The 16,078-nt window shown below is 44.3% G+C and overlaps 1 protein-coding gene and 1 long non-coding RNA gene across 3 annotated transcripts in view; one reads left to right on the top strand and one right to left on the bottom strand.

Annotated features, from left to right (window-relative positions):
* The window catches only part of AHCYL1 (adenosylhomocysteinase like 1), a 36,933-nt gene extending 24,317 nt beyond the window's left edge, over positions 1-12,616 (bottom strand). Inside the window, exon 1 of one of the 2 annotated variants that reach the window (XM_032487283.1) lies at positions 12,205-12,616. In XM_032487283.1, coding sequence (XP_032343174.1) covers positions 12,205-12,324 — 120 coding nt within the window. In that variant the 5' untranslated portion in view covers positions 12,325-12,616. Of the gene's footprint in view, positions 1-5,901; positions 6,018-12,204 lie in introns of those variants that run through there. The other variant, XM_014567803.2, reaches the window with a different exon arrangement.
* On the top strand, positions 12,474-15,344 carry LOC116665923. Its single transcript, XR_004322761.1, has 3 exons — positions 12,474-12,611; positions 14,819-14,917; positions 15,225-15,344. It is a non-coding gene; the product is annotated as an uncharacterized LOC116665923 (long non-coding RNA).
* Positions 15,345-16,078: the final 734 nt, after the last annotated feature.

Here is a 16,078-nt window from a genome sequence, read left to right as displayed (position 1 = left end):
AAACAGTACCCAGTCCAAGTCACGTCACACCTTGTAACATGTTTGGAAGATCTGGTAGGGCTGGATTTTCCCATTTCAACATGAGTTATAATAAATTTGGGGACCCCAACTAAAATTTTTGGATAAAACAATTTTTACATTTTGTTATTGATGCTTTCCCACTTTCTGGTGCCACTTCTCTGACTACTACGACTTAAAAAAGTTCTTGTAAGGTTATTAATTTTATTGAAATATTCTGGATTTAAGTGACATGATATACGACTACTGAATCTTGGTTTCATATCCATGGCAGACATTATTTAAAGCACTCATTTAATGAATAAAGAATAAAAATTCTGGCTGTTCTGTTTTTTTAAGAACAGTAGGATTTTTTCAAAAACTGAGTAGCAGGTTTTAACAATATAGCTTCACAAGCTGAATAGAACCTCAAAACAAATCTAAACAGTCCCAGGAAGAGAAGTCTGAAATTCCTTTGACCATTTTAAAGGGCTTCTTTAAAAACAGAAACTAAAGATAATTAGTGGTATGATTATATTCCCCTAGGTTAGCTAGCTTTGGCTTTAACGTATCATTGAGCTAACAATGAGACATCTTCTTATTAATAGCAGGTTGTAAGGTTTCATGTAGAATAATTTTTTACATGTGCTGGAAAACAGTTACAACCGGAACCATCTAGTCTCCTGGCTCCTCTAGGAGGACGGTCAGCTCTGTTCTCCAAAGGGCTCTGAATTTATAGGAGCTTGGCCTGGAAGGCCTTGAATACTGCACTTAATTAGCAATTCCTCAGTGTAGATCTGGAAAGTTCTTCCTAGACCTCAGGCAAGACTATCCCTGTAAAGATCACCTTAAAGAGGTCTTGGCCTATGGTTATACTAAAGGTCAGATTTCAGGGAGGTAAAGGTACAACTGGCATGGGACTCTGCATGCTCATTGTGTGTCAACCTCTAAATTTAGTTGTGTCCTTTCTACATAACTCTTTCTCCTGTTGCCTCTAAGGAAATTTCATTCATGTTTCTACAGTACATGTTACCCACAAACCATCTGAGGCACAGTTTGGCCATTTGTTCCAGTCAAACAACAACTTTTCTATGGATGGAGACATATTAATATTGGTATAAATAAAGCAAACCTTATCTGCCCCCCTCTCTCCCCCTCTTTTTTTGATGGGGTGAGGTAACTGGGTTTATTAATTCATTAAAAAATTATTTTAAATGGTGGTACTGGGGATTGAATCTGGGCGGTACTAGGCATGTACTCTACTACTGAGCTATACCACCCACCCCCACCTCCCCTTTTATCCCTGAGTTCTATTTGATAATAAAGCAACAGTGATAGACCCTTCGAGACTAAAAAGGAATTTTTTTTTTTTTTTTTTTAATCTGGGTCTCAAGTCCACTCACTTTGGCTTAAGGAGGAAGCTGCTCTCCTGGCAGACAGCTTAGTCTACTGTATTTGAGTGCTGCCCTCTTTTTTTCCTATCATCTTTCTCCAATCTTTACTCTTTGGCTGTTTCCTCAGCCCCTCAATCAACTCCTTCCTGTGATTTTCTGTGTTTTGAAGCCAGAATTTCACTAAAATGTCCTCTCAAGTCCTTTATAATTTTACTATCACTTTAAGTCCAGGAGTTTACAATATGAATGATCATGTTAAGGAAATTCTCATATGACTCGACTTTTAATCCACTGAGTCCAAGCTCAGCCAACCAGAAACTACAGGTGGGAATGGGGACAGAGTCAAAATCATTCTTAGCATTTCAAAGAGAACACAGACTAAAGAAATGCTGTTGGTTTAGTGGACGTCTGGCCATTTTTTTTATACTTATACTTCTTCTAGAGACTTCACCTTCGAGTTCTTTGCACATTGCCTTAGTTGTACAGATGAAGAAAATACAACCTAGTTTGTCTAGGAGATATGTCCAAACACCCAAACTCACAGCCTGGCTTTATCCTAATCACTACATTTTCAATTCTAGGCAAGCTTTCTAGGTCTTTAGCCTGGGGTCCATGGATGGGCTTCAGGCTGCCAACTCCCCTTATATGCAAATTGTTACAGATAATGTACATTTATCTGGAAGATAAGCAGAGCTCTGATAGGGCTCCAAACCCCAAATGGCTGGAACCACTAATTAGATTTACATGACCCAAATAATAACCTCACAAGAATGTAAACTCCGCAGGATAGATACGGACATTTGTTTTGTTCACTGATGTATCCTAAGTGTGGACACAGAAGGTGCTCAATCCTGAGCTGAGAGGGCTGCATGATTTCTGATCACTGCTTACTCTGAATACTTTGGAAAAGAAGAGTAAGTATGGGATATTTTCAGGACCTCTCACATGAGGACCAAGATTTTCCTCATGGCCAAAGTCATCTAATATAGCTGGCAGCTGCATTACCATCCCGATATCAGATTTCACAATAATTTTGGCTAGCCTTGCTAGATAATCTAAAACAGTAGTTCTAAATCTGAGATTTCTCAAGTTGGGCAGAGGAAGCTATTCCAAAATGCACATACCAACCCATTCTCCACCTGCCCCTTACCCTTAATCCCACCCCATTCTGATTAAGTAGGTCTAGATTAGGGCCCCAGTAATGAATATTTTGAAAAAGCTCCATAAGTGACTGATACTTTTCATTCCTTCCCACTCCATGGGAAGGACTGATCTGAGACAATCTAAGCAGGATCTGAGAAAGCAAATACTAAGCACACGGAGTCTACCAAGCTCCTGATAAAGTGACTCAAGGAACACAGGGAACAAATGAGTTAGTATCATTCATAGACAAATAAGGCCAAAGAAGTATAGAATCTACCTTTAATATTAACTCCATCTGTCAGCTACAGACAGTCCATCAGATGGATCCACAAGGGTTTAGGAGAACACAACAAAGAGCTTGTCTGAAGAAGAGAGACTGTATTTTTACAATGGGTTGGTCCAAATTCAGTAAAAATTGGCAAGGTGCTCTCATTCCAAACATGCCCAATGCTCAGCTAATCCTCTCCCTGTGGAGTCAGAAAAGAATGTGCAGAATTCTGAACCCTCTACTCCCCAAGTACGAGGGGTTCCTTCTCCTGAACGCAAGGGTTGAAACTAATCCCATCAACTCTCTACTCCTAATTACAAACCAGGTATAGAAATGAGATGCCTCCCAACATATGTGCTCTTCAGGCTGCCAACCTTTGTGATTTGTAAACCTTTGTGATTTGTAAACATCCTTTACCTCACTATAGTAAAAACCAAGCCTCTGCCAACCTCAATTCATTCTCAACTGGCAAAGAAGAACAAAAACCACCCCCAGAGGAATGTTTCTCTCTGGGAAATCCTGGGGAAGGGGTGCAATAGGGTCAGTCCCTCCAGTGTGCATTTTCCTTGGACTTGCAATACATTTGTTACACTTAGAACACCGTGTTCCCAACCAGCTTGGTGTCTTTTCTGTTACAGATCTGAAGTAAACAGATTCTACAGCAGCTACAAGCCTGTTACCAAGGCCACTGTATTGATCAGTATAATTAACATTCACAATTCATCTAGTCCAGCATGAGAAGCCAGCTGGGCTATTCTCTATAAGAGCTGAATACTGAGAATCTTCATGTCTTGCCTGCAAAGAAGTCTGGTGCTCTAGACTCTAAAAACTCAAGTACTGTTTTAGAAGCTGGATACCACCTGGCCACCCGCAGGAAACTGAATTAATTACCAGAACTGAACACATTTGCCATCACTATGAAGCACAGATTTCTACTTCCAAAGCTACAAAATTCTGGCAGTCTTCCTTTCCTCTGAATCCTGCCTAGGATATACACTTTAGGGAAAAGAACTCACACAGAATTCCCAGTCCCAACTAGAGCCTGAGTTCCTGGTTAGGGCAAGCACTTTCCCAGAAGACTGTGACTCTGAAGAAGGTGTGCTTCAAATACAACAGCATACAGAGCTTCTGAGCACTGAGCTCAGCCTCTGGTTCAGAAGGGGCAGCCAGAGCTACAGAATGAGAAGAATCAGAAATTTGCTTAGCACTGCCAGGCAGAGCTGTTATTTATTACTTTTAGAACTCCAACACTGATTCCAAAATGAAACTGTTCAACTCATCACTGGCCCCAAATCTCAAACACCCTAAGAGTAAGCTTAAATCAAGAATAAACCAGAACACCAGTTTCAACTTTGGGCAGAGTCCCTAATGCTAAGGGTTTAAAACTTGGTGGGAAATTCAAATTACCTTCCCCATTATGTCTAAGGAGCCTCGAACCTTCAAGCCTATGGCCTTGTGGTTCTCACGATACTGGGCTAAGATGCCTCGGGCCACAAATTCTCAGCAGTTTCCTCCCTTACCTCCCATTTCTGGCATTATACAGGGATCTACTAAGCTGTTGGAAAATCTCATCAATTTCTTACCTGCAATTCTTGGTACTCCACTATCACCCACATGGGAGGGGTCTAAGTTAGAAAAACAACCCTGGCTAACAAAAGGGGAAAGTGAGCCAAAGCCACCAGGTTAAGTCCAATTCATTTTCTCCTAGGGATAACCATCTCACAATATTTTACTCAATAAACACTTATTAACAGTATTATGCGCCAGGCACTACATACTATACATATATATGATATGATCCTTGCCCTTAATACATTTGGTCTAGAGAAATCAAAAGAAAAATAAGATTCAGATATCAAGTCAGTCCTGTGAACAGTCTGAGAAGTACTACATTGATATCAAACCTATTTTTGAGACACAGAGGAGCAAGTTATTTTGTTTAGTTTTGATACTCAGTCTAGTATGTGAGCTTTCTCTTCTAAACACTCCTATGGGATCAGCTCTGGAGCTTTAGGGGCACCAACAGTTCATATGAAGGGCAGTTGGGTTGAGATAGCACAAAAAAAACCCAAAAGCTGCTGAAATGCTGGTTTCAGTGTGCATAAGTTCCTGGGTTGAACCCTCAAGGCACTGATAATGAGTCTCCTGGGAAGCTTAGAAGCATCCCAAAGAGGAGGGTGACGAAGAACACCAACAACCGTAGCTTTGTCCAAGGACAAACTGCATGCTGGAAACTTAATCTTGTCTGTTTCTGAACCTGTAAGGGAGACACTATGGCTCAGAGGCCTACCTTTCTAAATCAGGGTTTTTAAACCCAGGATCCATGGATGAGTTTCAGGGAGTCCCATTAATCCTCTGAAACTGTATGTATGTTTTTGTGCTCCTGAATTTTCCTGAGGAAAGAACTGTGATTTTTAAAAGAGTTTTAAAGGGACCTGTCACTCAAAAGATTAAGAACCATGTTTAGAGTCTCTAATACAGTGCGTATCTCAGGAGCATTCCCTTAAACTGGCGAAAGAGCAATCTATTTAAGTTTTTTACCTTTCACACAGATTTGTCTACTTATTGACCTCTCTTCTGAAATCATAAACAGAGATGGGTGTGCACTTTGAGAATTCAAGGTGAACAGCTCTTTTCTACATCTCCAAAATAAAGCTAACCATCACAAGAGCCCAAACAGATTTTCTTTAAAAGCCTTTGGGGAAGGAAACAAGCTGGGGGTGGTCAAAGAAGGCAGAGCAGAATCTTTCCTACTAAGTTTCCTAATAGTCCTCTTTTTGATTTCAGAATCCTAAAACCATAGCTCACAGCCTAAAAACTTTGACTTAAGGTCAAGCCAGTCCTGCGAGGGAAGCAGGGGTGGGGGAATAAAGTAATTCCCATTATGCCCATGGAAATCTGTGCTCCAAAGGTTCACCTTAATACAATTAATAAGCACTAGAAGAGTTGGAGCCATTCATTAAAAACACAACTTCCAAAATCCTGATATTGCTCAATACACAGTGATATGAATAGCCTCATTCAGGAGGCCAAAATGAATGAAAAACATGGTCACGCTCATCTGTTCCAGGCCTTCAGCCCCTTCATTTTGCTACTCACCAATTCACCATCTAGTTCACAGGGCTGCGCACACTGCAGATCCGCATGTTAGCATATTCCTTGGCACCTTGAGCACATAGGCTCAGTGGGATTCCACTGATGCTATTGTACACACACAGGTTCCGGAGAGAAGAGAAAAATATATAAACAACAGGGCTTGCTATAGCTGGGCAATTCTTCAGATTGTAAAGAACTAAGCCTGAGGCAGGTCCAAGATGAATAGCATGGAACAGTGAACAAATCCCTTCTGTTTAAGCCTCACTTCTAGCATACAACTAAGTACAGGGTGTCCACTTTAAAAGAACTGAACTGGTTGGGCTGGTAAAAGAGAACATTTTAAGCCCATTACGCCCCAGAGGTTTAGTACAGAGGCACATTAGCTGAGGCACTGGGGCTTTCAAAGCAAGAAAGCAGGAACATGCTCAGTCCTAGATTTGCAGTTCTGTCAAAGTCCTTTCCCTATCTCTCCTCCAGCATGCCAGATACTACCTTTCACCAGCAGGTCAGTAAACTTCTTTACTTTGTGTCCTGCCTAGGTAGTAAATGATTAAGCCCCATTATATACTGATAAGCAGTACCAATCACTATATACATTCTGAGATTAAGGCACCTGACTGAATCCTTTAGAAAAATTGAACAGAGATAGGAACAAAAATGAAAGCCACTGTGAGTGTCAACAAAGGCAAAGGGTGCTCCACCCTAGTTCTGTAATTGCTGTGGAGCAAAGGCCATATATTTCTGCAGAAGAAAATCAGCGACACATATTAGGAGCAGGCTCTTTAGAGCAGAGAGAAACAGTACCTGGCAGAGGGAGTTGGAGTACACATGGATGGGATTTGAAGGTGACTATTTACAAAGATAAAGTCACAGCTCAGAAGAGCCTCTAGAGTTGTTTCATGTGATTCAAGGAGTCTAGCTTGGGAAGACTCCCAAACTATTGCAGGTTGAGGAAATAAAGTGGACTCAGCAAGGCCAGTGTCTGACAAATGCCCATATTCTATGGGTATGTTGTGTGGTATGCAGAATGAGGTGGGGGAGTAGAGCATATCTCATTTCTGTTACAAGTTCCAAGTTCTCCCATTGTCTGTGTACCTCTTGGAAATCAACCAATATTACAGTGTTCAATAGGTGTAAGCTCTACATAAAACGTTTTTGTCAGGGAAATTTTTTTCCTGTTGAAGATATTCCAATAGAAACATCTTTGTTTTGGCTCTTTAAGAATATTCTAAAATTCCATATAAAGCAGGGTACTTTTCAGAGTGTAAGGAGGCACTCACTGAATAGTATGCTGCAATAACACGTATAAACCAGATCTGTACTAAGCAAACCAGGGCATATGGTCACTCTAGTTATAAAGGAGTCAATATATCAAATAGTGTTTACTAAATGCTAATCCCCTTAACAATCCTGTAGTACTATCATTATTCCGCATTTCACAGATTAAAAATACAGAAGCTCAAACAGGTGAAGTCCCTTGTCCAAAGGTCAGACAGCTTTGAGATGGTAGAGGCAGAAGGTAAATCTCACTCCAAAAATCAAGTGCTTACCTTACATTGTACTACTGGAAGTTAAAGAGGTCTTATGTAACAGCCAAACAACAGTGGGGTAGCAAGAGAACTACCTGAATGAGTCAAGGGAAATACAGAATCAGAACAGAATTCACAATTATATGAATTTTTAATTGCTTACCATATGCAAGGGACTGATAATATTGACAAGAGTTGGAAGGAAGATTTGTGGTAAGAATCTGTCTTTAACTTTGGATTCTTGGATTTAAGGAAAAAACTGAAATCTGGTCTATGCAAATGTACTTTTCTTCATACACCTGAGGAGGATGCTTCTGACCCATCTCAATGTGATGTGTTCTGAATTATTATACCCAGTATAATAAGGATGATCCTTCTTTATAAAATTTTAACACTCAAATTTCCAAACTTGAGAAACAGTAGGTATATTTGATTCTCCTTTATTGGCCAGTTCTTTTAAATAAAAGCCCCAAGAGGGCATTAAAGTGCTTGTTTACAGATTACGATTACTTGAGGTGGCAGAGTAAACTTTTCTGAGTCACAGGCAACTAAAGATCTACCTGATTCTATGTATCAAAATATGCTTTAATAAATAACTTTACAAGAATATTATACTGGGTAACATACACTGGATCCAAATCCAGTGATGAAACAAAAGGTTCACATTTGTAATCTTGCCAGCAAGAGACCTAGACAATGAACAGATTTTTGTTACAAGCAAAAAACCTAAAGGAACTTACAACAAAGTAATATGGAAACTAATGTCTAACTAAACAGAATCAAATAAGAAAAAGAAAGGTAATCAATATCTGTAGAGAAATCTAAAAAAAAGTAAGACCTTCTTATACCCCTGACTTTTGTTCAAAGATTAGCACTAAAACAGTACCTGCTCTAAAGAGAAGTGAGAGAAACTAATGACGTGGAGAAGATAGGAAATGCCAATCTATCAAATCACTTAATACTGGTGTAAGTTCTACAAAACTGCACCAAGAACGGGCCGTTACATAACCCTGGTAAGAGGATCATCTTGGATTCCACCCAACAGGTCAACACTGGGACTCTACCTGATACGCTTCCTAAATCTCAGCTGACCCTTCTGAAGAATTAGTGCTGTATATATTTTATTCAAATACATTCTACAAATATCCTACAAGCAAAAGTAGTTCCTTGTGTTTTTTCTTTTCCCTATTGTGCTGGTGGTAAAGGTCTGACTCCACAGATCCTAGGTTAAATGCCTAATGTATCATTCTGGAGGGTACCCCCAAATATTCAGAAGTGCAGATGCTCTGATTGGCTTTCCAGAGAAACACGTCTCTCAGGAGGTTTCACTATCAAGCTGGAGATGTGGGCTTACTCTACAGAAAAAAAAAAAAAAGAACAAAAAAAAACAACTTGATACAATGTCAATTTCCAAAGGCCCAAGGACAAATATCACCGCTGCAACACAAAGTAGCAGGAAAAAAGTGATAAATACCCACTAATGATGAGGAACTAGCTGACTTGTTTGGTTCCACTGATAAATGCCAACACTGAAAAAGGACCCTCTTTAGATGTAGTACAATGTACACTGCCCTTACAACTCAAGGACTCCTTTTCCCTCCCAAATTTCCCTAGCAATATCATTTGAAATCACCAGTGACAGTCATGAACAACTCTTAACACGTGAATCACACTACAGCTATTAATAATGACCCATGAACATTTCCTTTAGAACTTAGTGTCAGCAAACGCTGTCTCCCTGAGGAATTGGTGTATTATTTCCCATGTCTGCTAATGAGACTGTAATTCTGTGATTCCTTTCATCCTCCTACTCCTACAAAGCTTAGAGTTGCGTGTGATGATCAGCCTCATCAACTGCCTTAGCCCTCAGGGTTAACAATATTGTTTTCCTTTTTTCTACAGTTTTGACTTCCTATCTATATTGCATGTGTCCTGTGTTATAAAAGCCATCTCAAATGCTCATTAAAGAGAAAGAATGTAAGTATACCAATAGACTTCTCTTTAAAAACCATTTTTGCTATCTTAGCTCCCAACACACACCTATCTCCACCTGCTCTAAACAAAAAGCACTTATTTGGCAATTGAGGAAACAGGCACAGAAATTCACTTGCTTGAGGTGTTACCCATTTGGCTTTGTGACACCCAGATCAAGCCTTGAATCAAACCAACAAGTCCTACTATCTACATAGTACTGCAGTAGACCTCAGGGCATACAAAAATGAGTAAGCTATGATTATAGATGACGAATCTTGGTATCTATACTTTTTACTGAAGGACATACACTCTTCCCCAAAGTGTATAAAACTCACAAGTTACAGTGGAATCTAATCTGACTAAGGGCCATCAAGGTCACCCTGAAGTAACCTATAGCCTCCAAGTGGCACCAGAAATATCCTCATTTCCTGAGGGGCCTCAGGGCTTGCAATGATCCTAGGATTAGTTGGTCTAGAGCCACACTGGAATCCTCAAAGGAGAAGGACGGCACCATTTGAAGAGGTCTTTTTCTCACACCATTCAACACATGCCAAGATAGAATTTTTTCTCTTTGCTCATGCTTTCTTACATTATCAACACAAGGCAGAAGTACAAAAGTGACTTAAACCATAGTGTCCAATTCAGCTGAAGCTATGAAAAAACAGATTACTTAGGACTTGGTGTATGACCTTGACTAGTCCTCAATCAACTCATTAACTAAATAAATGCCTTTTACCATTACTAGTGGAAGGGTAATTAGTCATCATAAAGCACTTTAACACAAAGTGCTGTGTAAATACTAAACAACAAAGCTCAGAAAGCACAAGATTAATAAGAAACACGGGGGTAAATTTATTAGCAAATGGAAACTTACAATAGGGTCTTCCTACATTCATGGCAGAGACTGCTCCTTTCCGCTAATGGAATGAGTCTCTAAAATCATTAGCACTTGGCTGACAATAATACACATTAGCAATATTCCTCTTGGGAAGAAAAGAGGAAAAGGGATATTTATTCCTGTAGGCAGCAATACAGACATCTCAATTACTAGTTAGCCAGGTGTGCAATCAATATTTGAGTACCTACTATATCATGCTTGGTACAGAGCTAGGCACAATGGATACAATGGTTGAACACGAGTCTCTGACTTAATGGAATTTACAATCTACAATACAAAGTTTGTCTTATTAATAGTGGCACTTGCAAGAATAAAGCCTTGCTAAAATAAAAGCAAGTAAGAAACATGCCTGAAGTAACTAGACAAAAGACAACAGGCTAAAAGGGGAGAGAAAGACTTCAGGGAACTAGGGTACCAGGGCCTTCCCACTCTTTCCCCTTAACTCACCACAGGTACTATCCTTAAGCATTCTGCTTATAAAGACAATGACTCTGTCTCCACATACTGCAGATTACAAAGGGTTACTCCCCCAGCAAAGCAGTCAGCTGAATTGAGAGCACTAAAAATAAGGTTAGTGAGACTCCTTAGAATTAAGGGATCTTCTACAACATTTTGAGAGACATTCTTGGTAAGATCTAAATTTTGTGGGTAGACAAAGCTAAAGCACACGATGGTGACCTTTTCAATCCTGAATTTGATTTCTGGGTACATCAATTTCCTTAAAATAAAAAAGAATCATTTCTTCCACTGATGACAGCTTAACTAGTTCTGCCTGAAGGACTGTAACTTCCTGCAAACCTTGCTTTTGTCAGCTCATACAAGCAGTGCATCCCATCAAACACTGCATGCCTTTATACAGGAGGGAAATATTTATCCAGGTTCTTACCGGTTTCAGAAAGGTCACCTCTCTGCAAAGGTTCTCTGGTCTACTGTTAACTGGGTGCCAGGTATGCAGAAGGTCAAGATATGTTTGGCAGCAAATGTTCATAAAGCACTAGGGATCCTAATATCACCACTAAGAGCTGGTTAGATTAAAACCTCCAAAGGTTGCCGTTTAATCTCCCACTGTAAGAGAATTAGAAGGATGTCTTCTGAGCTCAACCCACAGGACAACAGATTAAACTTGTTCTGCCTCCCTAAGTGCAATAAAGAATGAGCAATCGTTCCTTACCACCCACCCTTCCAACCCACCCAAGCTCCTTTCTCAAGGGATGCTTAAGTGTTCTGTTCTCATGACTTTACAATCAACCTGTATCCATGACAGTGTCTGCTGCCACCAACCTCCAAATGTTAATTTCTTACATATGTCGAAGCAACCAGACGACCACAGAAGACAAAAATCACTGTTTTCTTTTCAATTTCACTCTGCCCTCATGGTTTCACCTGCATAATAGAATTAGCTCCACGCATTTTTCCACCTTGCCTCCAAGATCGCACGCAGTTGTTGGATAAGCCGGCCACTGCTCCCAAAGATTTACCCAAAGAAGCACTACCAGATTTACCTACTCACCTGAAGGGAGATTTTCCAAGCGCCCTCATCCCCTGCCCTGGGGTTGGTCACAAGGGTCAACTCACTTAGTGCTTCACCCCCTCCCACTCCCGTCCTCCAGGCCCTTCGTCCAGGAAAAGTCAGCCGCAATTTTAAGGCCCAGCCCTGTGGGGTTTCGAAAAGATCCCAGACTAAGAGCCGAGGGACAAAGGAAAGTGAGGTCAGGGGCGGCCTTTCCAGCTCGGGATCGGCCTGGGGCCGCTCACCCGCCACCCCTCACACCACCTCAGTCGTCCAGGGTCCCTCAAACCTTCCCCCTAAAGTCCCGAACTAGCTGGAGCCCGGGCCCGGGGCTCGCTCGCGCCCCTTCCGCGAGGCCCCAGCCCGGACCCCGCAGCTACCCAGAGCCCCCGCACCTTCTTGGGTGCCTTGGTGACGGTGGCCATGAAGGAGTACTTCTCCGCGTCCTCAATCTCCTTGGCCTGCTTCAGCTCCTCCCCGACACCGGGCAGCGGCATCGCGTCAGGCATCGACATCCCCCGGCCGGCCCGGCCCGCGGCTGACCCACCGCCCCCGCCTCTTTCCCTCACGGGCGCCCTCCCGCCCGCCCGCGCGGCGCCCTCCGACACGCGCTCGCCCACCCTCCCGCCGAGCCCCGCGCGGAGCTGCGGCTGGGGCTGAGGTGCTGTGGCCGGCGCCTCGTCCGCTCGATGGCCCAAGACAGCCGGACAGAGACGGCGGCAACAGGAGCACCAGAAGCAGCAACGCCGAGCTCCGACCGGCCCGCGCCGCCACCTCCGCCGCACGCAAACACGCACGCAAAGTAAGGGTAGAGGGCGGCGACGCCACGTCGAGTACTGGCAGCTCCGGGCAGGCGGGGGAGAGGCGGGGAGAAACGGCGCTCTGTCATGACGTCACCACACCCGACGGGGCCGCCGAAGCCACCCCTTCTTCCTAGCTCGCGAGTGAACCTCCGGGGATGAGCCAGACTGTTTGCGCCGCCAGGTGTCGCCATCAGCCCTGTGAGCGGGGCATGGTTCCTAAAAGGATGCCGCGGAACCGGGCGGGGGCGGTCTTTGGACTGCGGAGTTCAAGGCAAGGCCTCACAAAGGCGTAAGGATATTTGGGAGCAAAAACCAGAGTCCCCATGACACAGCGTACAGCCAGGCCTAGGAAAATTCCGGGGCTCAAGATAGCCTACTCACTGCCCTCGCCCAGGCCCTTGGAACCAGAAGCCCCTTGCCCAGGGGCAGCGTTTGCCTTTAGACACCGTCAGGGTGAGCAGAACAGACCCAGAGCAGTGTGGTTTCTACACAACCCTTGTGACCTTCTCCGCCACTGTCTCCGCTGGGCCTTGACAGTTTACGAGACTTTAATGCCACAGTGCTGATGGGATAGGGCTAACAGGACAGAGGGTGGAGGGGTGGGCAGAGAAATCATTGCTCCCCTCCCCACCCCCCCGACCCCCAGCCAGGCATTACATTCTGCCAGCTCCCAGCGCACCACGAGGCCATTCATGGACTATTCACGCTTTTACTGGGCCCTACTATGTGCTGTCCCGGTGCTAAGGCCCTAGATAGTACAGATGTGAGTAATATATTTTATGTTTTGTAAGGCTTAGTCCAGCAGGCGAGGTAATGTCAGCTGAGGTAGCTTGTCCTTTGACACTGAAATGACATTGGCTCAAACTCCCACGTCCTGTGGAAAGTCCAATCCCCTGCCCAGGATTTCTGTGAATTACTGGGGGGACTTAGATTTTCGTGGTTACCTCTGGCTCTAGTTTTCTGCCTCATCTGAAGTTTTAGTCACTATTCTGGTCTTGTGGCTGTTTCTTAGTTCCTGCTGTCAGTTAAAATACGGAGCACAGTCCCGTCTCCATTCAACCCCCACCCCTATTCCAAAACAACCACAAAAATAATGCTGTAACATGTAGTAGAACTTTTAATGAAGGTTTGTGGACCACAAGGGAGAGATTACATCACACCACAAACAATTTGAAGTCACATTTTTGAAATGTTCTGAGAAGTTATTTTGGCTGTCTCGTCACCGGGGACTTCTTATTAGCCACCCCCACCCCCAACAGAGCTCCGGAGACCCCAGCCATCTCATCTCGCTTTCCCTCTTACTCCCTTCCCCCACTCCTCCTCGACTGACTCCGGGAAGCCAGATTCCTCTCTACTCTGCTGAATATTCAAGTCTTCCCAGGTCCCTTTTCCTAAATTCCTCCTGTCCCATCTTTTTATATCCAGAAACCCACCAGGTGTCTGGCAGGGTCACCTCTTTCAAGAAAGAAGCTGTGGCTTGAAGTGACATTTTCCCCACTAGTTTGTATTCACGATTAGGAAGAGTGTGAAATACTTGCTTCTGGGGCCCCTGAAGTCTTAGAGAAGCCCATGTTCCAGCAACCCACTCCCATGAGGCTACCTGTTTCAAGTAGGCTGTAGAAGTGCCTGGAAAGATGCACACTTCTGTGGCTCTTAATCTTTAACTGTTAGGATTCTCTTGTCTGCCCACTCTTTAAGCTCCTCGATTTCCCTCTCAGAGATATTCCTGCAGCGGAAAGGAGAAGAGATTGGGGAACAGAACACCAGATTTATCCGTAAGGGTGCCAAACTGGCACTTGTTTTCTTACCTCCCAGTGGGGCCAGGAGCTGCACCTGCCCACTGAGGACTCTGGACATACGGCTGAAGTGGATTTCATCCTGTGGGTTTGCCCAAACTATTGTCAGAGTCCAGGGATAAGAGCTGCCTGCTTAGAGAACAGAGGCAGAGCCAGTTGGAACAGAGGTGAAAACTCCACATCCCTTGAATAGGAAAGCATGTGACTTATTGTATTGGGGGGAGGGGGGAGCACAGGTATTTCTGTCTTTTGGATTTCATTTTCAAAATTCCCATTGGCTGAGAGCTTTGTTTCTCAGACCCCAGCTCTGCCATGCATATTAGCATTCAGACTGTGAGACTGCTGGGGACTGAGGTTCAGCCTCCCTTTTATTCCTCCTGAACCAAGTAACAGGTTTCCCCTCACACTAGGCTCACAGAATTGGCTGCTGCCACTGCTGAGGATGGTGAAGACTGGGCCAGGCCTTGAGTAAGCAGTACCTTTGCAGTCTGAGCCAAGATGATCAGCAGGTATGACTCCACTTACCTAAGTGCCTGGCCCAAGGGGAGGCTGGGGAGGCTGACCTAAGGGAGTCGGGTTGTTTTCATGGAAGGCCAGAGGGCCAGCATTCCCTGCCCTGGTGGAAAGGCAGCAGGCCTAGCTGGTTCACACCAGGCTAGAGCCAAGGGCATTCCTGGAAACCAGCCCGCTGCAGAGGACCTGGGTGGCTGCCATCTGTCATGCATAGTCTGGGGATCAAAGAGCTCACCCAGTCAGAGAGTATGTCAACATAGCATGTGTGACAACCATTGCCGGCTGCCCCACCCCTACTCCTAGATGGCGCCATGGCCCAGCTACAGGCATGACCTCTCACGGATGGAAGAAATGACCTTCCCACCCAACCTGGCTCTGGGTCTGGCTAACAGCCCGCCCACCCACCCACCTATCTGAGCTGAGCCTCTGTGCTGAGTCAGGTGAGTGAGTCAGGGCTCACTGCCCTGAGCAACACAGTGAGAGACGTGACTGGGAACTAATGTTTGAGAAGAACAAGAGACCCAAGGACAGGTGTACGTGTTGTGTGTGGTGGGGGGAAGTCTCCAAGGGGCCTAGAGACCAGAGGGACCCTGCTCTAGAAAGGAGTAGCCTGAGGATAGAGATGAATGGGAAGATATTGTCACTGGAAATATGTGGGCTTGGGCTGGTTAATCAAATTCACTCTTCTGTCCACCCCCAAGATTCCCCTCCACATTCATTCATTTTTTTTAATTCATAAAATATACAGTGCTGAAGCTGTGCAAGGAGCAGCCCTAGATGTTGGGGCCACAGAGACAAGTGAAGTACTGATCCCTACCTGGGTGCGATGGGGGTGGGATGAGGGCTGAGCAGCAAAGGCTTCATAGAGAAGATGCTGCTCCAGCCGACTCCTGACAAATACCAGCTGGACAAGGCAGGGAAGGGAGTCCAGGCTGAAGGAACAGCCTGGAGAAAGGCAGGGCAATGAAACAGCCTGGCACATTACAGGAACTGTAAAGATTTCAGTGCGGGTGGGGCAGAGGGTGCAAATCGGGGTGGAGTGAGAGCTGCAGCCGGAGACAGGTCCTGCCGAGCCTGGCGGGCCGTGGGTGAGTGGTGGTGGCGTCCACCAGGATGGTGACCACGAGGAGGAGAAGAAGCAGGTCTAGCAGAGGGGC

Source organism: Camelus ferus, chromosome 9, assembly GCF_009834535.1.
Source record: "Camelus ferus isolate YT-003-E chromosome 9, BCGSAC_Cfer_1.0, whole genome shotgun sequence".
Taxonomy (NCBI): Eukaryota; Metazoa; Chordata; class Mammalia; order Artiodactyla; family Camelidae; genus Camelus; species Camelus ferus.
Note: the sequence above shows the minus strand (reverse complement) of the source record. Positions and strands in the feature narration are given on the sequence as shown.